The sequence below is a fragment of the Bufo gargarizans genome, chromosome 3 (genome assembly GCF_014858855.1).
Source record: "Bufo gargarizans isolate SCDJY-AF-19 chromosome 3, ASM1485885v1, whole genome shotgun sequence".
In the NCBI taxonomy this organism is placed as follows: Eukaryota; Metazoa; Chordata; class Amphibia; order Anura; family Bufonidae; genus Bufo; species Bufo gargarizans.
In genome coordinates, this window is record NC_058082.1 from 80,207,764 (window position 1) to 80,234,251 (window position 26,488).

General features: G+C 43.3%; 1 protein-coding gene across 1 annotated transcript in view; it reads left to right on the forward strand.

Moving 5' to 3' along the window:
* SLC7A1 (solute carrier family 7 member 1) overlaps positions 1-26,488 on the forward strand; it is a 47,170-nt gene that overhangs the window by 16,036 nt on the left and 4,646 nt on the right. The window contains exons 2-10 of the mRNA XM_044284768.1: positions 8,734-9,109; positions 10,281-10,439; positions 12,622-12,793; positions 14,012-14,139; positions 14,220-14,442; positions 15,750-15,889; positions 21,375-21,477; positions 25,661-25,869; positions 26,309-26,475. Coding sequence (XP_044140703.1) covers positions 8,740-9,109; positions 10,281-10,439; positions 12,622-12,793; positions 14,012-14,139; positions 14,220-14,442; positions 15,750-15,889; positions 21,375-21,477; positions 25,661-25,869; positions 26,309-26,475 — 1,671 coding nt within the window. The 5' untranslated portion in view covers positions 8,734-8,739. The remainder of the gene's footprint in view (positions 1-8,733; positions 9,110-10,280; positions 10,440-12,621; positions 12,794-14,011; positions 14,140-14,219; positions 14,443-15,749; positions 15,890-21,374; positions 21,478-25,660; positions 25,870-26,308; positions 26,476-26,488) is intronic.

Sequence of the window (26,488 nt, forward strand, 5' to 3'; positions counted from 1 at the left end):
CTCCCTTCCAGGTGGTGGGCTGAATTGTATAGTGATGTATATATTAGTTGTTGGGTGTAGTGTTAGGTTGGGTAAAATGGGGGGGGGGGGGGGTTCTATGGGACATGGGGGATTATTGGGGACTTTTGGGGTATATGAGAAAATCATGGGCTGGTTCATGGACGTCTGTTATCATGTACTGGGGGGGGCATGGGATGTGGGACCAGCTCAGGGCCCCAAATTTTTTTTTTTATATGTATATTGTATTGGGGTGTTGGTGTGTGGGATTTTTTTATTTTTTGGTAAGATTACTGTATTTTGCTATGTGTAGGTAGGGTGCAACCGGATCAGGAATGTTAGTACATTGAAATTGTAAATACTGTATGTAGTTGGTGTTCTGTGGGGGAGCGAGTGTTGGGTCGTACCGATGTTGTCTGTACCATGCTGAGATGCATTATGTTCTGTATATGTGGTTTGTGTTGGTATTGTGTGATTTTTTTATTTTTTTTTGTATTTATTTATGTCTTTCAAGTTTGAATAAAAGAAATACAGGCTGTAGCCTTAGGATGAGAAGTAATACAATATATACACACAATGTAAGGCTCCATTCACACGTCCGCAGAATGTGTCCGCATCCGTTCCGCAATTTTGCGGAACGGGTGCGGACCCTTTCATTCTCTATGGGGACGGAATGGATGCGAAGAGCACACAGTGTGCTGTCTGCATCCGCAATTGCGGTGCGCGTCCCCGATCTTCGGGTCCGCAGCTCCGCAAAATATAGAACATGTCCTATTCTTGTCCGCAGCTTACGGACAAGAATAGGCATTTCTATGGGGGTGCCGGGCTGGTGTGTTGCGGACCCGCAATTTGCGGGTCCGCAACACATCACAGACGTGTGAATGGAGCCTTAGTCAACTTTTTCTGTAGACTCTTTCAATGGTACAATGATCCAAACCAAGAAGTTGGCGTGGGGGGGGGATTGATTTAGGTGCAGACCAGATCATACCTACATGCATTAGAGACAGAGCTTGTTAAGAGCTCATTTGCATCCCTTCCCTCCCAGAATTCCAGAGGAACTTGTATGGCCTTTAAGTCTCCTCACACTGATTAAGGTGCTCTCTCCCTAAGGAGAGTTAGTTCCCCCCTGTACATGCATTTTTTTTATGTATTGGTTACAGATTTACATTTGTATAGGCCAGGGACTAGCAACCTCCGGCACTCCAGCTGTTCTGAAACTGCAACTTCCAGAATCCTCCTTTCACTTTCATGGGAGTTACAAGAACAGCCAAGAAAGTTTGCATGCTGGGAGTGGTAGTTTCACAGCATCTGGAGTGCTGAAGGTTGCTGATCCCTGGTATAGGCTATATCAGGTTTTCAGCATTCCTACAGTTTGTTACGCTTGCGGTTAACATTTCATTATGGACAAAATGTCTTTGTCTTTAAAAGGAAAAAATCTTGGCATGACCAATGCATATGAAACATTTCCAAGGTCCATGGAGTTGCTCATGTGTATGAAGGACAAGGAGAAATATTTCTTTTGACCAGCAGACTCTCCATTGTGCCCTGGGTGTGCCCAGTGTTGGGAAGCAATTTTACAGATCGGTGGCTGTAGATTTCATCTACCATGTCCTGTTAAGTTGTAGTCCTACAAGAACTGAATTACAATTGTCTCTCAAGAGTCGTTAAATGATTTAAATTGGCCGCCAGCAACCTGTTCTAGAATGTGAGCAGGACTGGTTCCCTCTACTAAGGGATGCACAAGGTTTTCTGGTTTGGGGCCACATCGGTTCAGTCTGGCAATGAGGGCCGAAAATAAAATTTAAAGGGGTATTAGCAACTGAAATACTGTATTTATGGCATGTTCAACACACCATATACACCATTAATGTCTACTTACAGTTCCAGCTAATGGGAGAAATACATGTAAAAGACATGTGAGCAGCCACAAGACCTAGACATACATGTCTGTTACCAGATGGTTGGGGGCCGCACAGAATGGTATCAAGGGCCGCATGTGGCCCCCGGGCCGCAGGTTGTGCACCCCTTCTCTACTTGCAGAGCTGAGTGGCTCACTACATATTACGCTTTGGCACTTGAATACACTACTTATTGGTGACCGTTCCTGTCAGGCTGCTCATGTCAGGTTGTTGAGGAAGGGATGTTACAGCACCTGTATAATCTAATTCATGGTGGATTATCAGTGTTTCTCGGTCTATTGGCAGAAACAGCAATTTTTTTATGATTTTTTTCACACTATTAAATAATCTTTTAGTAAATATAGATATCTGCTTACGTCTCGTATAGATAACAGCCGGTTCCCAAAGAAGTGTTCTGCGTTGTCTCTATGTAAGCATGTCCCGGTTTCCCTTGAGTCGTCGGTTTTGCTGACATTAGCATGAAGATGCGATCACCCGTCATTTTTGCTAAAAGTCAATGAATTGTTTAGTGCAGATCCTCCCATCTCTGCATTGCATGGCCTTGATCACCCTCTAATTACTTTGTAAGCTGTAAAATTCCACCTTGGGGCGCAACTGACTAGAACTTGTAATATTTCACACACACACAAAAAAAAATAATCAGCAAATATTTTCGTTTGTGGAAAGCGTCCATTAAAACAGCATGACCGCGTTATAGAGACTTAATAGCAAGATAAAGACAATATTGGTTTTCTGGGCTTGCCCCATGTGCCATTGGTGGCAGGGCCTAGATAAAATAAAACCCCACTAGCTTTGCTCCGGTCTTCTCTCACCATAATATTATCTCACATGCCCGGTGATAGAGATCAATACAGGTCGCATCAGTGAGAAGCTTTAAATATTTGCTCAATTCTGCTGATTACTTTATATCACTGGATGCCAAATAGATGGTGATCTACCTGTAGACCACAGAGCAGGGATTGGTAGATCTTGATGTTGAGCCACTAGTCTGTTCTCCTGGTTGGAAACCTACTTATAGGCTAATTTTTCATTGTGCCATTATCATCCAACCAACTTACAAAAGGGCTCCTAAAACTGACCCTACCCTTTAGATAGCTGTTGGTTGAGTGTGGATGTGTTCTCTCAGTAGGGTGAGCAAAATAAGCAGCCATCATACTCCTCTGGTGGTGGTTTACCTTCCCGTGAGAACACTGGTCTTGGCATGTTGAAATTCGGCATGCTAAATCCTTCTTTCCCCCCACATATGCCATGGGTGGGGAGAGTGGGGGACCCTCATGCACATAAGATGGTTGGCTGGTCCCAGCCTGATATCAGTGGGTTCAGCCAACGTTCTGCTCGTGTGTGTAACCAACTTGCCTACGTTCGAACTGTTCAAGTGCCGATTGACGATAAACACGTAGATTAGTCTGGCCGATGCAAAGTATATGGAAAGGAAGAATTGCTATCGCATGTAATTCCTTCCTCGTTCAGTTGTATTGATTTATCAGCTTATTCCTGATTGCGCAGGGCCATCGATCATTTGCTGGCTGATCTGCAGCACAACCACATGTGACAATTACCTTGCTCCCAGTAAATGGCTTGAAAATCAGGCAGTAATATACCCTTAAAGGGGTTCTCCAGGAATTTTAAAAATGAAAATACTTAAATATTACTTTATTATAAGTATATTCCCAAATACCTTTCATTAGTTATAATGGCTCGTTTTGTCTAGGGAACAATCATTTGGAGAAATAAAATGGCCGCCGTCCTATTAGTACACACAAAACCTGTCCTAATTACACAGCAGGACAAGTTACTTCACAACACTGAGCCAAAGAACTGCCTCATCCTCCTCTCTGCTCTGCTTGTCAGGGATTATAGAGATCCTGAATTCAGTTTAATATGATCTTCAGCTGAATCTCTGTAGGAATGGACTTCATGAGGAGACATGAAGTACAGAGAGGAGGTGGGTGTCATGAGCAGCAGCTCTTGTATGCAGTCCATTAGCACAGCCTCACATTACTGCAGTCTTTCCTGTCTGACTCTGTACTTCATGTCTCCTCATGAACTCCATTCCTACAGAGATTCAGCTGAAGATCTTATCATCTGTATTCAGGATCATAATTCCTGACAAGCAGAGTAGAGAAGAGGATGAGGCTAATCTTTACCTCTGTGTTGCGAAGTAACTTGTCCTCCTATGTGATTAGGACAGGCTTTGTGTGTACTAATAGGACAGAAGCCATTTTATTTCTCCTAATGATTGCTCCCTAGACAAAAGAAGGCATTATAATTAAGGAAAGGTATTTGGGAATATATTTATAACTACGGTAATATTAAGTATTTTCCTTTTTTCAATTCCTAGAGAGCCCCTTTAAGTCTCAACCGGTGCTAATACTTGGTGTGTTCTGGCACAACTTGATCTTGTATACACTCTCTAGCATAGAGCAAGGGGAAGGAGCAGCATAGTCTTGTACAGAGGTATCAGACTTTAACTTGACAATGCGTTAAATTATATAGTTGCAGCAAACTTTAAGTTGATTTTTCATTGGCTTTTGTTGTATTAAAGGGGTTTATCCGGGTTGCACCATGATCCCGTATGGCAGCCACTTCCAGAACCACGTGCAGTACGTTGGGCACATGATTCTAGCCTGGAGTTAGAACCCTCAGCACACGGGTGAGTCTGAATCTCTGGCCAGTGCTGTGACGAGAGATTCAAACACATGTGGTCCGTATTCTAACCCTATGTTAGGATCACGTGCCGCATATGGTCCTGGAAGTGACCGCCACATGGGATTTGCTACATCTGTATGAAGAAAGTATGGTTTAACAGAGCAAATGCAATAAGTAACTACCTCTGGCATATCTTATGTATTATGGAGGCAGTGGGGCCATCTGTGAAAGGGGCATGCAAAATCCTAATGCAGAGGGTGAGGTCACACGTGAGCCCTGGAGCCTGAGATAGCCCGGAGACCACTATTACAAATGACACGTGAAAGTTGGAGTATAAAAAAATTATCAGATATAGTTTATTTTTAGAAAATAGTAAAAATGTATCATTTTACTAAATTCTTGTGTCATATATTATGTTCAACAAAGTGCAAAAATACTCATTGTACAAAACCGGATAGTCAATAAACAGGATCCTTAACCTAAAGATCCGACAACCAAACTCCCCCCCCACTGTGAGACCTTGTTGTGAGTAGAGAAGCATAAACATGTGTAAGACCTATGTGTTTTAGTAACAGACCATGACATCACCTATGCACTATAAAGCTTCAGCACACTAGGCTTAAACAAGCACATCAGCCCCATCTCTCCCCTCCCGGGCTAGCCCGAGAAGATCCTCAGACTAGTTAGCCATGTACTACAAACTCCAGATCTGTCAATCCAGGGGCCCCAAACGGTATCAAATTTCGACATGCTATTACGCTTCATGTATACTCCTCTTTCCAATCTTATGACTGTATTCATTCTGGTAATGAATTCCGATATGCTTGGGGAAGCGGCTGTATCCATTTAGCAGCTAGGGTTTTGCGTGCCTGATATAAGATTCTGTTGATTCAGATTGTAACATTTGGTGGCAAGTTATCTGAATCTAACATACCAAGCAAGCAAAACCTAGGATCCAGTTTATAATTAGCACTATAAATTTTGTTTTAATAAAGTGATTATATCTGTCCAATCCTGTTTTCTATTTTGAATTGAATCCCGAGAACCTTAAATCTTTAGAATGCAGTCGGACCACTCCAGGAACTTCTATAGACTTAAATAGGATGCAACAATGAGGTTCGGTCCCAGTAATTTTAACCTGGCTCCTGGGCTTTGACTGCAATGATCACAAAAAAACAGTGTATTTCCAGTACTTTACCAGTAGTCGCCTTATGGCTTCATGACCGATGCCAGTGAAGCTGCGTAACTATTGTAATCTGCAGCTGAATTGACAGATTAATGTTTGCAATGCTGTATTAGTGTGGCTTAACTTGTCGTCTTGAGTGAGATTTGCACGGCTAGTTTACATGCTCTGACGTCGGCTATGACTTGCAGCAGACGTTAGTATTTACTCTGCTTGTTCTTTGTTCTTGTTATTTAGTTGGGAATGGGCAGAGTAGTGAAAAACACTCTACCAGTGCTACTTGAGAAGAACCTGAAAGTCCAGCAAATCCACCTAACCAGAAAATTGTGGATAATGCACCGCTTAAGGGAACTTAAGAATTTCCATTGTCTTCTCGAGGAAACCTGATTCTAAGGGGCACGTAGAACAGAGCCAATGGCACCCCACATATGCTTCTATGGAGATTATGTCCATAATGCAGCATCCTATGGAACATTTTTCTGTCTGCTCCATGTACCCAACTCCTATATGTTTCTGTATGAATTTGGTGACCTACAGAACTATAGTAGGATGCTATAGTGTTCAGTGCCTGTTTTATGGCTATACAACCAGTAATACAGCAGTGTGCCTGTGCCAGAGATGTGTAGAAACTCCAATGGAACTGAAAAGCAGAATGTATTGCTCCTATTATGAAAGTCTCTAACCCTCTGGTTCGAAATCTTTTCCCTTAGGGCTCATACACACGACTGTATGTATTTTGCGGTCTGCAAAAAATACAGATGATGTCCTTGTGTATTCCGTATTTTGCAGAACGGAACAGCTGGCCCCAAATAGAACAGTCCTATCCTTGTCCGTAATGCGGACAATAATAGGACATGTTCTATTTTTTTGCAGAGCGTAAATACGGACACGGAATGCACACGGAGTATCTTCAGTTTTTTTGGGGCGGACCCATAGAAATGATCGGTTCCCCATACGGTCTGCAAGAAAAAACGGAACGGACGTGTACATGAGCCCTTAGACTAGTTCTCCTAGGTAAACTAGTCTCCAGCTCCTGGGAATAGCTCAGGGTTGGCAGTTTACTGACTCCCACTAGTTCAATGATTAATCGTTGGCGCTATATAGTTTGTTTGCTTTATGGGCTCGACTTCTGTTTTCAGATTTAAGTTATATTCAGGGCTCACTAAAACGATCCTCCATTTCACTTCGGTATATTTCTGTCAAGGCTGATTAAGGCTACTTTCACACTTGCGCTTGATCGGATCCGTTCTGAACGGATCCGATCATATTAATGCAGACGGAGGCTCCGTTCAGTACGGATCCGTCTGCATTAATAACTTAAAAAAATTTCGCAAGTGCGCAAGTAGCCTGAGCGGATCCGTTCAGACTTTCAATGTAAAGTCAATGGGGGACGGATCCGCTTGAAGATTGAGCCATATGGTGACATCTTCAAGCGGATCCGTTCCCATTGACTTACATTGTAAGTCTGAACGGATCCGCACGCCTCCGCACGGCCAGGCGGACAGCTGAACGCTGCAAGCAGCGTTCAGCTGTCCGCCTGTCCGTGCGGAGGCTGAACGCCGCCAGACTGATGCAGTCTGAGCGGATCCGCTCCATTCAGACTGCATCAGGGCTGGACGGAGGCGTTCGGGTCCGCTCGTGAGCTCCTTCAAACGGAGCTCACGAACGGACCTATGAACGCTAGTGTGAAAGTAGCCTAAACCTGTTCCTGTCATTGACGGAACATTATATCTTGTGGTCATTTACTAACGTCTATCAAAAAGTTCTCACCAGTAGCTCCAAGGCCACAAAGATAAATGTGTGGCTATTGTAAAATCGGAGGGTATAATATCCCTATCAACATAGATAAGTTTTTCTTGTTGTGTGTGTGTGTGTGTGTGTGTTTTTTTTGTTTTTTTTTGGGTACGTCTTTTATGCACTTTGAATTTTGCACTTAACATCATTTGTATAGATATATTGCTCATATGATGTGTTAGTGATTACGCATAATGAATACATTAAATCCTTTTTACTTTCTTCGTTTCCTTTTGCAAAGAGTGATATGCATTTAAAAAAAAGTTTCCCACAAGAAACATCTCCACGCTTCTCCAGAGGTGGTAATTGCAGGCCTATGCCATAAGGCTTCTTTCACATCTCCGGTTTAAATTCCATCAGGCTGTTCCAGCAGAGAACAGTCTGCCGAAATTCTCTGGATCCGGCGCTGCCAGATGCAGACGGAATGTCCACCAGCCCTATTAAATATAATGGGATCTGGCGAAGACCTGTATGCATTCCGGCAGACAAGCGGAGAACTGGCCGGACACAAACTGCCGCATTCTGAGGTTTGTGTCCGGCTGATCCTCCACTTGTCTGCCAAGCTCCCACCATAAGAACTGATTGGTTATCCACAGGATAGCAGATAAACATCTGATCGGAGGGGGGTGGTCTGACTGCTGGGACCCCCACAGACCATGAGAATGTGCCAAAGGCACATCATTCACTCCAGGGACTCAGACCCCACTCTCGTGATCAGTGGAAGACCCCCATCAATCAAATAATTGTACCTATTCTGTGGGTACGTAATACGTTCTTATGGTGGAATACATAACTTCTTCTAGTGAAGAGGTTGAGCTGCATTACCAGATGTAGAACAAAGACAAAGGTAGCGATGGGGCGAAAAAAGGAGGAGTGAAAAAAAGAAATGTCATGTCACAGTTAATAATACTATTGCTTCCATCCTAACAATCTGATACCAAAGAGTCAGATTTGTTCCTATATTTACCCCCTAATTATGTCATAAACATTGGGTCAGATTTCACCTCCGTGTGTGGTAAAGTTGTGGTTCCTGTAGGGGTAGTCGTCTACAAACCCTTGCTGTTAATGGTTTGTTGAATTGTTACTAAAGAATAAATGTATCCATCAGTTCCGAATAGTAATCCTGGACTCTTTGGATACATTGTAGCCATATTTTACTGGTTATTAAATGTTCCTCTCTTTGTTTTTCAGATCAACATGAGCTGCAACGTTCTTCGCGGTTTCGGACAGCAATTGTTTCGTCGTAAGGTTGTGGGATCTGACTCTAAGGAGAGCAGATTGGCACGATGCCTCAACACGTTTGATCTAGTAGCTCTTGGAGTGGGCAGCACTCTTGGTGCCGGGGTGTATGTCTTAGCTGGAGCTGTGGCACGGGAAAATGCCGGACCCGCTATCGTTCTGTGTTTCCTCATCGCTGCTCTAGCTTCTGTTCTTGCTGGATTATGTTATGCAGAATTTGGCGCAAGAGTTCCCAAAACGGGCTCTGCCTACCTGTACAGTTATGTCACCGTGGGGGAATTCCTGGCTTTTATAACGGGCTGGAATTTAATTCTGTCTTATGTTATTGGTAAGTTTAGTTATGATGTTAACTTCGATACAAATATTAGACCTATAAAGTGAATAATAATGCAGCCCGTGAAACACTCAACTTTTGCTAAAAAGTATGAAAATGTGGATTCCAGGTGGATTAGACCCATGGAATGGGGTTAATATGCATGTAAAACCACAGTGGTTGAAACTTGAAGTCCACAGTAGAAATATGACTGTCCTCCTCAGATTTCTGATGTGTGGGGTTGGACTGACCCGCCAGAGTACCAGATGATCCTCCAGTGGGCCCATAGGGATGCCATAGTGGACCCCAAAGATCCAGGAGGAAAAAATAAAACTATTGTCTCCCTTTAAGCCAGTCATTTACCACTAGGGTCTATTTTATTTAAAACCTTTTAGACTTTGGGAGTTGGTCTCGAGTATAATTTCCTCTGGTGGGCCCAAGGAACCCCAGTCTGACATTGCTGATTCGGATTCCATGGTGCGATTTTTCCATTGCCCAGGCACTACTGATAGCTCTGTATTTCAGTGTAGTGTCTATACAATTATATATGAGTATATAAGTACCTGCTGTAAAGTTCTGAATTCTAAACTATAAAATAATATTTCATTGTCTGTGTTGAGCAAAACCAGAGTCTTCTAGACATTCCAGCAGTTGATTACCTTACATCATATCCAATGCTTGAATATTGGAAGGCTGATTCTATGTGAAGAGCTTTCAGTGATTGTTCAGATCTGTCAAAGGAGGTGGTTACATGGATGCCAGTTACCAAGTGAAATATCACCTAAAATGTAAGATCTGCAGGATACCTTATAGCAGTATACACTGCCACTCCGATCCTGGCATATCCATGTGTCAACTATTGAAGCTGAAGACCATTTCACATGAAAATTTCTTATATATAAGAAATATTTATTTCTGGGGGCAAGCAAAATGACTACAACAGGGTTTGCCAATCCTTTATTTTTTATTTTTTTGTCTTCTCACTTGCAAATCTGCCCAGATGTAGAGGTACATAGTCTTCTCTTGCATTGCCACATCACAAGGCTGAACTGCTATTTGGGCTTCCATGACAGTCCTTTTAGGAGCATATTGGTTGTCAGTCACCCAGTTTTCCCCAAAATAGTTCTAGACTAAAGTGGAATTCTAGATGGAAATATCTTTAACATGTCGCCCCCTTATCTTTCAGGCACCTCAAGTGTGGCCCGTGCCTGGAGTGCGACATTTGACGAACTTATCGGCAGACAAATAGAGCATTTCTGTGAACAGCATTTTGCCATGAATTTGCCGGGGGTATTGGCCAAGTATCCCGACCTGTTCTCAGTCATCCTAATCGTAGTACTGACAGGTAAGGTTTATAAAAGTAGAAATTCTGGAGAGGACCAATATATAGTTAATAACAAAAAATGGCTACACTGGAATAATTGACCTTGATTTTTACCAAGAATTACAGCTTTACAAGATTGTGCAACTTATTTTGATGACAAATGCCTTATGTAGGTGAATGTGTTGATCACTAAGGGTGCTTCTCCACAGGCAGATGACAGTATAGCACATGGTGATCATTCTTCTACGGGTGAACATCCTTGTTTACACAGGGACATGTGCTGCAGACAAATGATGATTTAAAATGCGATCATCTGACAAATGAGTGTTTGCGCATTCATCAGCTGATTGCGAGCACGTATACCCCATTGTGAAAAGGTCTTAAATATTACTGGTAGATGAGGACACTTCCATCAGAAAGGGGTATAGTGTTAAACTAAATGGCGGTCATTTATTATAGCCCCCTATGCCAGAAACTGGCGTGAAAAGTCACAATCCAACTCAATTTTTAACTCTGCTGCTGTTAAATTTAGGCACAAGTGGTGTTTCTATGGCACCCTCGCCACTGTCTGAAAAGGGGGATTGGTGGTAGCATAGTACGAGTAGGGTCATAAGCACCAGCACATTTACTGTCATTTACACCGGATTACTGGTTTAAATCCTGACTAGGCACACGGACTGCAGGAGAATGTGCCTAATTTTTTACAAGGTCTGTGCCTTATCATAAATTAAGCACATTAGATATATAACAGGCATATAATGCCAGTACTTGACAAATGGCCCCCAATATTCATAGAAATCAATTTTTATAAGAATTTTGGGCTGTTTTTCCTCTCATTTCAGCAGTACTATATAATTGAAAATGAAATACAAAGTATTGTCCTTCTGCAGCAGTCAGAAGAGGGGATAAAATCTCCTGTATAAGTAGGTAATCCATTGTCTGTTTACTGCTGCTGTGAGGGGATGATGCCATCTGCGGTGTAATCCCCATGATAATAGTAGATGTAGAATTGGCATGATAGTATGACCGCTCTGTTCTTCTCTTGATAGGCCTAGATAAAGATGCTCATACAAGAGTAGAAGAGCATTGCACTTATCAGTGTCATGATCTAATTGAGTCACTAATCCTCCTTCCTTCTCTGGTCACAGTGATGTTCCGATTGAAATAGTCAAGTGAGGAGGAAGTTAGTTAAGACAGGAAGTAGAATACATGGTGTTATTTCAAAGAATTATATCCAGAAAACCATCCACCTTTGTTTTTTAATTGATATTATTGAGAATACTCGGGCTGTTAATTTGTCAAAGCTTTTTTTTTTGATGGACGTGTCCCTTTAGTCCTCCTTGGGGGAGAGGGGTGATACAGTAATATCCTTGGAGTACATTTACAAACTGTTTTTATTTATTTTTTAAATATATCATTTTTGTTGTTGAAATTTCTGGTATTGTACATGTGAATGACTAGAATGGGGACGGGGACTGAGCTCCGGTTCAGCACGGCGAAAGCCGCCGGACTAAAAAGCCTGACATGCAGTAATTTTAGTCCGGCGGCCTTTCGCCGTGCTGCACTGGAGCTCCGCCCCCGTCCCCATTAGAGTCAATGGGGACGGAGTGGCGGTCCGGCGGCACGGCGAAATAGCCGCAGGACGGATCCGACAGGGTGAACAGCCTGTCGGATCCGTCCTGCCGCAAGTGTGAAAGTAGCCTAACTCAAGAACTGAAATGCACAGTGTTTTTCAAAATAAAACATCTTTTACTAAATTAAATAACATATTTGCATTACTGCAAAAGTACAAAATACAAAACTTGCAATTTTCTTAATGGCACTGCACAGAACAGATAAACAGAATAAATAGAAGAACATTTGTTCATTAAAATAACGACTTTCCTCCAGCCCCTCCTCCCTCCCCGCACTGTAACTGATGTATCGCCGGCCGCGCTGTGCAGCATAGCGGCCGGCGATACATCCGTGTCAACCACGTAAAAAGTCAACCATCGCTTTATAAGACGCACTGCCATTTTCCCCCCACTTTGGGGGGAAAAAAGTTTGTCTTATAAAGCGAAAAATATGGTAATACAATTGCAGCATTTTTGGGTCTGCCAATTGGCGATTGCAATATGGCGATATATTGTGCAGGCCTAGATGGCACCTTGTTTTGCCCAATCCCGGCATAGTTGTCATCATCATCTTCTTCACTGTTCCTCAGCTCTCTTATGCATTGGCGTGAAAGAATCTGCTCTGGTCAACAAGGTATTCACATGTATCAATGTGCTGGTCCTGGCTTTTGTCATCGTATCTGGATTTGTGAAAGGAACAATTAAGAACTGGCAGCTCTCGGAGAATGACTTCAATGGAACCAACATTACGACATCAGACAAGTACGTTTTGGAAGCTCTCAGCTGTTATCCTCAATATCCAATGAGCGCCTTGTATGTCATACGCGTAGCAGCTATTCACTTAGCGAAAGGGGAAACCATTCATAATGAAGCAGCCGGTGTCGTATGTCATACGAGTGTGAAGGTTTTAATGTTTGCACAAGCTTCTTTCAGTAATCTCATAGGGCTGACATTTCAGTGTGGGCCAGAGTCAGTGGGCTGAGGTATAATCGTGACTACTGAATGTCACTGAGGCTTACTATAATCTCTTTGTATGCCTGGTGGTACTGGCAACCCTTCATTCAGGATATTGGGGTGGTACCAACTTTTGGACCTCTAGTGATGGAAGACAGCCACCTCCCCTCCCTTAGCTTTCCCAGACAGAAGTATGTAGTGGTAGGTGTATTCCGATAGTATCCCTGATCCCTTTGACTGCTGTATCCATTGCTTTAACCCTTGACAAATGTTTTGTTTCTTATAAGCTAAGTACACAAGTCTGTGCTAATTAATCTATTTTTAATAGGAGATCAAAGATACAGGACTCCAAAATCCTAAATAGTTAGATGCTAATATTCAGTCTACCTGCAGCCGCCACTAGGGGGAGCTTAAAGGGGCTGTTCCATCAGAGACAACCCATGTCAGAATACAGCCCCCATGACAATCATCTGATTGCCCCAAGCCCTGACACCAACGGTCCAGCATTTCCCATGCAGTGGCCAGGGCAGGTGAAAGGTAGTGTTACATGGCGGCCATTTAGATGAATGGTTGGCTATGTAATACATTGTTGGTTCAGATGCGCCAGAACGGGAGACACTCTTACGTATGCTCCTGGCTCATAGTAGGGGGTTTCCAGAGTGGAGGGACCCCCCTCTTGATGTTCATAGGCCCCGACAACCTGTTTATTAGCTTGTTACCAGATTGTTGCATTACTGCATACTGTACACTAAACACCATAGAAAATCCAGTATGCTGTAAACTGTTAAGCTCCCTCTAGTGGCAGCTGCAGGCAGACACAAATTAATAATTTAACGCTGTAGTAATGCAGGAAAATTATACTTTGCTGTAAGTATCATGTGGCTCCATTGGTACACGATGTGTGTCAGGGTCTTCAAAGTTGGACAGAGTTGGTCATTGTGTAGTTTTGCAGTCCCTGCGATTGTCTTGCTTCCCTCTCTTAAAATCTAGTGTCACTCACAATCAGATATTATAAACATTTTTCAGTATTACACAAGAGGGCACCTGGAATTATGGAGCTGGTGGATTTATGCCGTATGGTTTTGCCGGTGTCCTCTCTGGAGCTGCTACCTGCTTCTATGCCTTTGTTGGCTTTGACTGCATTGCCACCACAGGTAAGGGTACATGCGAGATGAGTGGTGGAAATACATGTCTATTGTCCTTGGTTTTGTAATTATGTCTCTTTGGCTATTAGGTGAAGAAGTGAAGAACCCTCAGAAAGCTATCCCGATTGGCATTGTCGCATCTCTACTCATCTGTTTTGTGGCCTACTTTGGGGTGTCTGCAGCACTCACACTTATGATGCCTTATTATCTTCTCGATAACAGCAGTCCATTGCCTGTGGCTTTCAATTATGTGGGATGGTCTGGGGCAAAATATGCCGTGGCTGTAGGATCTCTATGTGCACTTTCTACCAGGTAGGTTTTGGCATTTTTGCATACATAAAGTTGCAATGGGTTAAATATGGTGAATAGCAACCATCAGAATGTGACTCTGAACTAAATCCCGACCGACCCACACCTCTTCCCGTCTCAGGGCAGGACTGTATACTTCTGGTCACGGATAGGCACGGTCACCTGCTCCACTGCATCCAACCACTAGCTTCAGCGCTGATATTTTCCCCAGCAGCACATCTCCGCTGAAGTCAGTGAATGGCTGCAGTGGCAGATGTGACCAAGTCCATACCGTGTCCAGAAGACAACAATCTGGGGACCAGAAGATGACCAAACGGGAACTAGGTACAGGAACGGAGTGGCGGGAACAGGTAAGTAGTATGAATCATTCATTAGGGCATAGATTAAAAGAGCCATAAGTAAACGGCGATAAATTCCTGGTTAACACGTGGAACAGGTACACTGGAATAGAACTGACCAGTTTTATCCTAATGCATTCTGAATGGAGAGCAATCCGTTCAGGATGTCTTCAGTTCAAGTCTTTTTGACTTTTCAGGACGGAGATAATACCACTTGCCTGAATTTTTTTCCATAGGAATGTATTAGTGCATTCAAAATACCGCAATGCCGGATCCGTCCTTCCGGTCTGCACATGCGCAGACCTTTAAAAATGTGGAAAAAATAAACACCGGATCAGTTTTTCCGGGAAAACAGCTCCGGTATTGCAATGCATTTTTTTCAGACTGATCAGGATCCCGATCAGTCCGAAAAATGCCTGATCAGTCAGAAAAAAATGACATGCGTTTGCATACAGTTTGCCTGATCGCAACGGAACTGCCTGCCGGAATCAAACAACGCAAGTGTGAAAGTACCCTTACTAATGTATTGTGATTGTCCATATTATCTCCTTTGCTGGCCTTAGGCCTCATTTACATAGCTGAGTTTTCCATCCGGATGTGATGCGTGTAGTGAACACATAGCATTCCGACAATCCTGAGCCATTCATTTCAATGGGTCTGTGTTTTTCCTAAACCACAGAGGTTGTCAGCTTCAAGGCCAGATAACCCCTTTAATAAGGCATATGGACAGGGGTTATCCCATCAGTAAATAACATTTTTAATATCCTCAGTCGGAATGCAAAAATCCCAAATGGTTGAATCTATGTACAGAGATAACATAATAGATTGAAGATGATAGATATGTAGATAGATATGAGCTAAATTAGATAGATGGATGGATATGAGACAGACAGATACTGAGTCCATGTTCCTACCGGACGCATTGTCACTTACTAACTCTTCAGTGACTATTCCTTCTCTTTTCTATTACAGTCTCCTCGGTTCCATGTTCCCCATGCCTCGAGTGATTTATGCCATGGCAGACGACGGGCTGCTATTTAAATTTTTAGCCAAAGTCAGTAAAAAGAGCAAAACTCCAGTGATAGCCACAATTTGCTCCGGAGCCGTTGCAGGTATGGTCGTGTGCGGGTGTACGTACTACATGGAGAAATGTGCCACATATGGTACTATGGTCGGATAGAGCTAATTCTCTCAGTTCAGTCTTTATGGAAACTTCAACTGAGACTTCTTTGACTAAGTGCATAACTGGTTTATTACTCAGCTTTTTGGATATCTGTAACCTTTCACACGTGGCAGATTTGTCACAGAAATGTCAGCAAATGTCCCTGGCAAAACAGCTCTGCTCCACTCCACATGTAAGGTTTAATTCCTAGAGACCAGTCTGCCTTTTGCCTTAACCCTCTCCATGATTTAACTTATTCCCATGGCAGATGGACACAGCTGGTTAAGAATTACAAGAGGCTTTTTAAGGATTGGGGATCCTGGAATGTAGCCGAGATATTTTTAGTATTGCCTAATGTACTACACCTCCTATTTGGGTGTGACAGGACAGTGAGGTTCTTGGCTGAGTTCCTTATTATATTGGTAGTCAGTCTTTTACAGTGAGTCATCCTATGCTATTAGTATATTAGTCTTTTTTAGTAACATAGTACATAAGGCCGAAAAAATACTTTTTTGTCCATCCAGTTCAGCCTTATATCCTGAAAGTTGATCCAGAGGAAGGTAAAAAAAAAACCTGTGAGGTAGAAGCCAATTTTCCCCACTTAGGCTACATGCACACGTTCAGGATTCATGTGCGGAGAATCCGCACTGAAATTCGCAGGTGTTCACAGGCAAATCCGTGCGGTCAATCCGCATGAATTGGTGCGGATTTGCATGCGGATTTGTGTGCGGATTTGGTGCGGATTCGGTGCGGATTTTCCGCATGCGGATTTCACTAAGTGACTTAAGAAAATCCGGTCAGGAAAAAAAAATTAATTGACATGTCGCGGATTTTAAAATCCGCACCGCAGGTCAAAATCCGCGCGGAAAAAATCCGCATCGTGTGCATTGAGAATTTCAAATTCTCATAGAATACAATGTACATGACCTATGGTGCGGATTTTCCGCACGCAAATCCGCGCGGAAAATCCGCACGCAATCCTGATCGTGTGCAGGGGGCCTTAAGGGGAAAAAAAATTCCTTCCCGACTCCAATCAGGCAATCAGAATAACTCCCTGGAACAACGACCCCTCTCTAGTAACTATAACCTATAATATTATTACCCTCCAGAAATACATCCAGGCCCCTCTTGAACTCTTGTATTGAACTCACCATCACCACCTCCTCAGGCAGAGAGTTCCATAGTCTCACTGCTCTTACCGTAAAGAATCCTCTTCTATGTTTGTGTACAAACCTCATCATCTATTTATCCTGACCCCTGATATATTTATACATAGTAATTAGATCTCCCCTCAGTCGTCTTTTTTTTCTAAAGTGAATAACCCTAATTTTCATAATCTTTCTGGGTACTGTAGTCCACCCATTCCAGTTATTACTTTAGTTGCCCTCCTCTGAACCCTCTCCAGCTCTGCTGTGTCTGCCTTGTTCACTGGAGCCCAGAACTGTACACAGTACTCCATGTGTGGTCTGACTAGCGATTTGTAAAGTGGTAGGACTATGTTCTTATCACGGGCATCTATGTCCCTTTTGATGCAACCCATTATCTTATTGGCCTTGGCAGCAGCTGCCTGACACTGGTTTCTACAGCTTAGTTTGCTGTTCACTAAAATTCCTAGGTCCTTTTCCATGTCAGTGTTACCCAGTGTTTTACCATTTAGTATGTACGGGTGACTTGCATCATTCCTTCCCATGTGCATAACTTTACATTTGTCAGTGTTAAACCTCATCTGCCAGTTATCTGCCCAAGCCTCCAGTCTATCCAGATCCCTCTGTAGTAGTATACTGTCCTCTTCCGTTTTAATTACTTTACACAGTTTAGTCTCATCTGCAAAAAGTTATATTTTACTGTACAAGCCTTCTACAAGATCATAAAAAAAAATGTATTGAAGAGAATAGGGCCCAATACTGACCCTGAGGTACTCCACTAGTGACAGTGACCCAATCTGAGTGTGTACCATTAAGAACCACCTTCTGTTTTCTATGACTGAGCCAGTTCCTTAACCACATACAGATGTTTTCCCCCAGTCCGAGCATTCTCATTTTATATATTAAAATTATCTTTATGCGGTAAAATAATTAATACAGAATGCTTAGTAGGTGGTCAATTGAGGGATAAAAAATAATTAACTCACCTTCTCCTCTTGATCGCGTAGCTGCCTGTCTTTTCTTACTTCTTTAATCATGAGCTGCCGGCTAAAGGACCTGTGGTGACGTCAGATCACATGGTCCATCACCGTGTCGTTTATTGCTTTCTTTTATAGTTCTATTTATCCACATTTGGTTTCTTCTTGTTCCTTAATCTTTTATTCCCATTCGGTATGTACCTCTCACAATTAGATTTTAGGATGCTTTTAAAAATATCCCATTTTGTGGCCGTATTTTTATTTTTTGAGGACCTTGTCCCAGTTAGTTAGGTCCAAAATGGATCAGTTCAGCCCCAATGCATTCTGAATGGATAAGGATCCGTTCAGAATGCATCAGTTTGGCTCCGTTGCGCCTCTATTCCGCTGTGCAGGCGGAAACCAAAACGCTGCTTGCAGCATTTGATGTCCGCCTGACTATAAGGAGCCATCTTGACTTGCAATGTAAGTCAATGGGGACGGATCCGTTTTCACTGACACAATATGGTGCAATTAAAAACAGATCCATCCCCCATTTGACTTTCAATGTAAGCCAGGACGGATCTGTTTTGACTTAGACCTTTTTTTAAAAGAATAATGCAAACGGATCCGTTCTGAACTGATACAAGCATTTGCATTATCGGTGCGAATCCGTCTGTGCAGATACAAGACTGATCCGCACCGAACGCAGGTGTGAAAGTAGCCTTAGTTGGCTAAATTTAGCTTTTTTGAAGTTTGGTATTTATGTTCCTCCCTGAAGAAATACTCTTATGAATGACAATTGGAAGGTTATTACTTTTTGGTCACCATTTTCCAGGTGTCCCCCGACCTGCACATCTGTTGTTCAGGCCTATTGGTTAATACTAAATCCAGTATGGCCGCCCCTCTAGTCAGGTCCTGAACCAGTTGGGAAAGGTAATTGTCTTTGGTTATTGCCAAGAACCTGTTTCCTTTATGAGATGTATAGTTTCTGTTCCCCAGTCTATATCTGGGTAGTTGAAGTCCCCCATAATAACCACCTCATTATGATTTGCCACCTCGTCTCGTTTAGGGCTCATCCACACGACAGTATTTTGCGTTCAGTACACTGGCAGTTTTTTTAGTTCAGTATACGGTACTTATACTGAACCATTCACTTCAATGGTTCAACCAAAAAAAACTAAGTGTCTCCGTGTGCATTCCGTTTCAGTATTTCCGTACCATGAAAAGATAGAACATGTCCTATTCTTGTCCGCAAATCACGGTGCTTGGCTCCATTCAAGTCAATGGGTCCGCAAAAAAATAAAAATAATGAACACATACGAAAATGCATCCGTATGTCTTCCGTACCTGTTCCGTTTTTGCAGAACCATCTATTGAAAATGTTATGCCCAGCCCAATTTTTTCTATGTAATTACTGTATAATGTATATGGCAAACAGAAACACAATGAAAACAAAAAACGGACCGTAAAACACTGAAAAAGCCATACGGTTGTGTGCATGAGCCCTAAGTAGCAGATTTTCTGGGGACTCTGGTATATTAGGAGGTTTATAATAAACTCCTATTAGTATTTTATTATTGTTTTTGCCCCCATGTATCTCTACCCACAGTGACTCCACATGTTCATGTCCCTCACTTATATTTTCCTGGAGTGTGGTCTTTAGACAGGACTTTACATAAAGGCAGACCCCTCCCCCTCCGGGTTTTGGCGATCTTTTCTAAACAGACTGTAACCCTGTACATTAACTGCCCAGTCATAGCTATCATCCAGCCATGTTTCCGTTATTCCCACTGTGTCATAGTCCTCCTCACACATCACTAATTCCAGTTCCCCAGTTTTATTAGTCAGGCTTCTGTATACATACATTTGAGAGGTTTATGTATATTTTTTACCCTACACCTTTCCTTCTGAACTGTTCTAGTCCCTCCTTCCATTCCTCCCCCAGTCCCATTACCTCGCCCCCGGTCTCTATCTGCATCCTATAACATAATTACCCCTCCCCCAGTCCCTAGTTTAAACACTCCTCCAACCTTCTAGTCATCTTCTCCCCCAACACAGCTGCCTCTTCGCCATTGATGTGCAGCCCATCCCTACAATAGAGCCTGTAGCCGAGAGAGAAGTCAAAAGAACCCAAACCCCTCCTTCCTACACCAGTTCTTGAGCCACTTGTTAACCCTCCTAATCTACCACTGCCTTTCTTGTGTGGCTCATGGTACATGTAGTATTTCGGAAAATACTACCATTAAGGTCCTCGCCCTAAGCTTTTGACCTAAATCCCTAAAATCATTTTTAAGGACGCTCCACCTACCTCTAACTTTATCATTGGTTCTGATATGGACCATGACCGCTGGATCTTCTCCAGCCCCTTCCAGTAATCTGTCAACCCGATCCGCGATGTGTCAAACTTGAGCGCCAGGAAGACAACACACTGTTTGACGATCCCAGTCTTTGTGACTGATTGCCCTATTTGTACCTTAATATTTGAGTCTCCCACTACCAGCACCTGTCTGGCCTGCCCTGCTCTCCTGGTCCCCTGCTTACTGGAGCTGACATTCCCCTGACTGGCAGAGGAAGTGTCCGGCTGCAGCAGTGCCGTCCCTGGACTGACGACATCCCCTTCATCTGCCAACCTTGCAAACTTGTTGGGGTGTGTCAGATCAGGGCTAGCCTCCATGGCACTCTTCCCTCTACCCCTCTTTCTAACTGTTATCCAGCTACCTCACTTTCCTCAGCCTCCTCGCTACCACCCTCCCCCACCTATACCCTATAGAGTGCTTGCTCAGTGAGCAGCAAACTCTTTTCCAAATTGTCAACGCCTCGGTGTTGAAACTCGCCCGTTTAGAGACTCAATGTGCGATTCCAAACTGGCAATTTGCCCACATTTTTAACAAAGATATGCACCCTCTAACGGCTGTTCCAGGACTGCATACATTAGACAAGATGTTCACTGGACTGCGCTGTCAATAATGACACCTACTAATGGGGATTACGCAATAAAAGCGAAAAATACAATATAATGCAGTGATAAGAAACTGATTTACTTCAGTCCCCCACTAAAGTCCCTGAATCTCAAGTCACGTAATCTAAAGTCTCACACACTTTAAAATCAAACACGCGAACGCTCACAAACTTGTGTTATTTGCCTGCTTGTATAAATGGAGCTCTCAAAACAGCCTGCTTTTTTTTCCCTCCTGGAATTTCTACTCTTTATGTTTTAACATAAACTTGCAGCAAGCTTGAAGTTAATTCTTGTAAAAGAAATAGCAAATAGAAATCCACAACTCTCTTGGAATGTAGTAAATAAATTTCTTCCATTTGTTTAATGTCGATACAGCTTTGATGGCCTTCTTGTTTGATCTGAAAGACTTGGTGGATTTGATGTCCATAGGAACGCTTCTTGCCTACTCGCTAGTGGCCGCCTGTGTGTTGGTCTTGAGGTAAGAATTACATACATATATTGTGTTAGATTATCTGCGAATAAACCTTAGAGAAGTAATGGAAGTTGCCTTCTGTTGGCATTTTGGGGCCCTTTAATGTTTTAGAGCTCAGCCTCACTGGAGCATCGTCTGGTGGTCCACTCCTGGTGTGAAGTGAGGCAAATAAAGAGCACAGACTCTTTGCTGCTGCATTTCTGTTTACTGCTCTAAGGATGGAGTAGTCCTTAATACTGATGACCTACCGTCCGGTGGCTTCAATTGGGATTCAGCTGTGCCTAGGCCATGTAATCGATTAAACATGATGTCACTGGCCGAGGAGAGGCTGCAGTGCTCACGGAGTGTCATGGCCTTGTTGAACAGTTAATCAGCGAGGGTGCCTGGAGTCACAAAAAGCTGCCAAAAAATGTCCAAGACCATAGGGGGGAGATTTATCAAAACTGATGTAAAGGAAAACTGGCTTAGTTGCCCAAAGCAACCAATCAGATGGCACCTTTCATTCTCCAAAGGAGCTCTGGAAAATGAAAGCGGTGATCTGATTGGTTGCTATCGGCAACTAAGCCAGTTTTGATGAATCTCCCCCTGAATGTGTTTTTAAGGGGACCTCTCTCCTTTCCTGACATCTCTGTTTTACTAACTACTTTCATCCCCATGTAATAACCATTCTGGAGCATCTATTCTTATGGCTCTATGGTGTGCCATTCATTATTCCTACTTGTAGTTATAAATGAATTGCTAGCTGTTTAGATTGTATCGACATTCTGACACTATCAGTGCTGCCAATATCAGAATATGCAGGGTCACACCCCCCCCCCCCCCCCCCAAACTGGTAACACCCATCTGGACCATCAATGCAAACTGCTAGCAATTCATTCATAACTTCTAGCAGGAATAATAAAATAATGGCACAGAGTCCAAAGAATAAATGCTCCAGAATGGTTATTACATGGGTAATGCAAGAAGTTACTAACACAGCGGCACTCAAAATGCTCCCCTTTTAAAAGTCCACACAGCTGAGTGCAGCAGATTTCAATTAAATAGGTCTTTTTCCTATCACAATTATATAAATATTAAATGCCCAGCTCTCCACCACATAGAGACTGAGTCAGATTAGCTCACATGTATCGTGATAAACTGATAGAAGATAATTACATTTTATTAAGGATCAATTGCCGATCACCACTCTGTTGCTATTGACAAATTTTTATATGTGAACATGCGACTAGCATCTTAGAAAAAAGAAAAGCTGCAGCATAGTGAGGTGCCACCAGCACTAAAGTACGAGGTCTATGTATTCACAAGCTCCAAATCCTGTCATGCATCCTTTATGTCGATCCGACATGGGGCGATTCCATTTCTGATATATCTACCCACCTAACAGAACCAACCAAGGGCCAAAATAGTGAAATACTGCCAAATAGCAATCGCTTGTAACAATTGTACTTACAAGATAGAAACTTTCTCAACTTGCATAAAATTTCATACGTAAAATTTCCCAGCTCAAGTTTAATGCTTGCTTCTCCCTGATGAGCGAGATATAAAAAATATACATAGGGTATCATTGCAAATGGCAGAAGTATATGGACGTGTGGTAAAGTGTGTTTCTTCAAGGCCACATGGTGTGTACAAAAAACAAAAACATCAAAAACATTTTGGGAAAAAAAACTATTTTCATGTTCTCCACCTATTTCAATAAAAAAAAAGCCGACTATGCAGCTGCTATGGAGCCCATGAGGGAGGGGGGCCCGCAGTGGTGGAGAGGCCCCGCCCCCAAATTGCTCCCATCTATCTTCATAAAGCTAAAAGACCTTTGATGTCATCACAGGTCCTGTAAGGGAACTGCACAGTGTAAAGTGTAGTTCCCAGGTTAGAACAGTGCATCTGTCAGGACCTGTGATCACATCATCTCCAACATCACAGGTCCTGCAGGATCTAGCAAAGGAACTGCACCAAAAATGTTGTAATTCCCAGGTTTGAAAGGTACATCTGCCAGGACCTATGATGACATCATCACAGGTCCTTAAACCCCTAATAGCAATCATCTCTGCACTGGTCCATACAGACTGGAATGGAGTGGTAAGAGGAGGTCGTCCACTTTATATACACACACACACTGCATATATTACACAGTATTATATATGCAATATGTACAGATATACAGTATATACAGCAGTGTACTGATATGTGAGGTACGGGGTATAATAGATGCAGTGTGTACAGGTATATTGTATATACAGCAGTGTACTGATATGTGAGGTACAAGGTATAATAGATGCAGTGTGTACAGATATATAGTATATACAGCAGTGGGGGGCCCAATTTAGATTCTTGCTATGGTGCCTAGTGATTTCTATGTATGCCCCTGCTTGGGCGAATTAGCATGTTAAAAATTAGTCACTTTGTGGGCGTTTCTAATGTTTTGGCACTGTAAAACCAGTGATGGCCAGTTCGTAGTGTTCGCTGACTAACACATGCGATCTGCCATCTTTATTCCCAAGCCCGGCGATGCAGAGGCAAGTCCTTACCTGTGCCTGCGCCGCGAGCCGCTCTGAAACACATGCGGTCACAGGGAGCAGGCAGTTCCGAGAACACCCTGCTCCTGGTCACAGTAGGTGTTTCAGAGCGGCTTGCGGAGCAGGCACAGGTAAGGACTTGCCTCTGCATCGCCGGGCTTGGGAATAAAGATGGCAGATCGCATGTGTTAGGCCTCTTTCACACTTGCGTTGTCCGGATCCGGCGTGTACTCCACTTGCCGGATTTACACGCCGGATCCGGAATAACGCAAGTGTACTGAAAGCATTTGAAGACGGATCCGTCTTCAAAATGCTTTCAGTGTTACTATGGCACCCAGGACGCTATTAAAGTCCTGGTTGCCATAGTAGGAGCGGGGAGCGGGGGAGCGGTATACTTACAGTCCGTGCGGCTCCCAGGGCGCTCCAGAATGACGTCAGAGCGCCCCATGCGCATGGATCATGTGATCCATGCGATCACGTGATCCATGCGCTTGGGGCGCCCTGACGTCACTCTGGAGCGCCCCGGGAGCCGCACGGATGGTAAGTATGCTGCTCCCCGCTCCACTTTACCATGGCTGCCAGGACTTTAGCGTCCTGGCAGCCATGGTAACCATTGAGAAAAAGCTAAACGTCGCATCCGGCAATGCGCCGAAACGACGTTTAGCTTAAGGCCGGATCCGGATGAATGCCTTTCAATGGGCATTCATTCCGGATCCGGCCTTGCGGCAAGTGTTCCGGATTTTTGGCCGGAGCAAAAAGCGCAGCATGCTGCGCTATTTGCTGCGGCCAAAAAACGTTCCGTACCGGAACGGAAGACATCCTGATGCATCCTGAAGGACGGACTGTCCATTCAGAATGCATTAGGATAATCCTGATCAGTATTCTTCCGGCATAGAGCCCCGACGACGGAACTCTATGCCGGAAGAAAAGAACGCAGATGTGAAAGAGCCCTTAGTCGGCGAACACTGTGAATTGGCCATCACTATGTACAACATCTCTTCTAGCGGTTTGGTCTAATGTGTCCTGGGTGGAATAATTTAAACAACATGTAGGTTGGTTCAGATATTGACTAGCTATTTGCAGTTAGGGTACTTTCATACTAGTGTTTTTCTTTTCCGGCACAGAGTTCCGTCACAGGGGCTCAATTCTGGAAAAGAACTGATCAGTTATATCCCCATGCATTCTGAATGGAGAGTAATCCGTTCAGGATGCATCAGGATGTCTTCAGTTCAGTCATTTTGACTGATCAGGCAAAAGATAAAACCATAGCATGCTGCGGATTTATCTCCGGCCAAAAAAAACTAAAGACTTGCCTGAATGCCGTATCCAGCATTTTTTTCCATAGGAATGTACTAGTGCCGGATCCGGCATTCCAAATACGGTCGGCAGACCGAAAAAAAGGTGAAAAAAATAAATGCCGGATCAGTTTTGACGGATCCGGCATTTCAATACATTTTTCTGACTGATCAGGCATTTTTAAGACTGATCAGGATCCTGTTCAGTCTTACAAATGCCATCAGTTGGCATACGTTTTGCTGGATCCGGCAGGCAGTTCCAGCGACGGAACTGCTTGCCGGATCACTCTGCCGCAAGTGTGAAAGTACCCTTAGATGACAGGGGACTGATTCTAATTGGAATCTGGTTATTTTAACATTTGTGTTGTTGCTTCTCAGGTATCAGCCAGAACAGCCAAATCTCGCCTATCAAATGGCCCGCACAACCGATGATGCAGATATCAATGAGTCAGTCAGTACCAGCGAGTCTCAAAATGGAATACTGGGTGAAGGGGAGAAGTTCACTCTTCAGATGCTCCTATTTCCACCAAACCCAGAACCAACCCGGTTATCGGGGTCTATAGTAAACATTTCAGCAGGTATTGTAGGTAAGTAATAAAACCTGGGGCCTCACAGGAGCAGAAGCTAAACTGTGTTAGGGCTCATGTACTCTAACCCATTTTTTGGCTGAATCCGATCTGAATTTTTTGCGTGGCCATTCCGTGGCACCCGCAAAAATATAGAATTTGTCCTATTCTTGTCCGCATTATAGACAAGGATAGGATTGTTCTATTTTTGGCCGACCGTTCCACAAAATGCAGAACACACATGGCCGATATCTGTGTTTTGTGGGTCCGCAATTTGCATGAGCCCTTAACCTTAAAACAAAGAGCGCAGACTGTCCCTAAACAGCTTATAGAACTTGGCAGCTGTACAGAGGGTGGGGGTTATATAAAGGAAATTACAGTAATGGAAAAACTAGGGGGCGCTCACAGGCATTTTCTGACTTCAAAGCAGAATTCGTTTTACACCTTTTTCTCTTTTCAGGCCTTCTCATCGTCTCCTTTTGCTGCCTCATGGTTTTTGGTCAAGACTCCTTGGCAAAAGGAGAATCCGCTGTTATTATTCCGCTTGCAGTCTTAATACTGCTATCTTTAGCCTTTACGATTATCATTTGGAGACAACCTGAGAGCAAAACTAAACTGTCTTTCAAGGTAAAGCAGCACA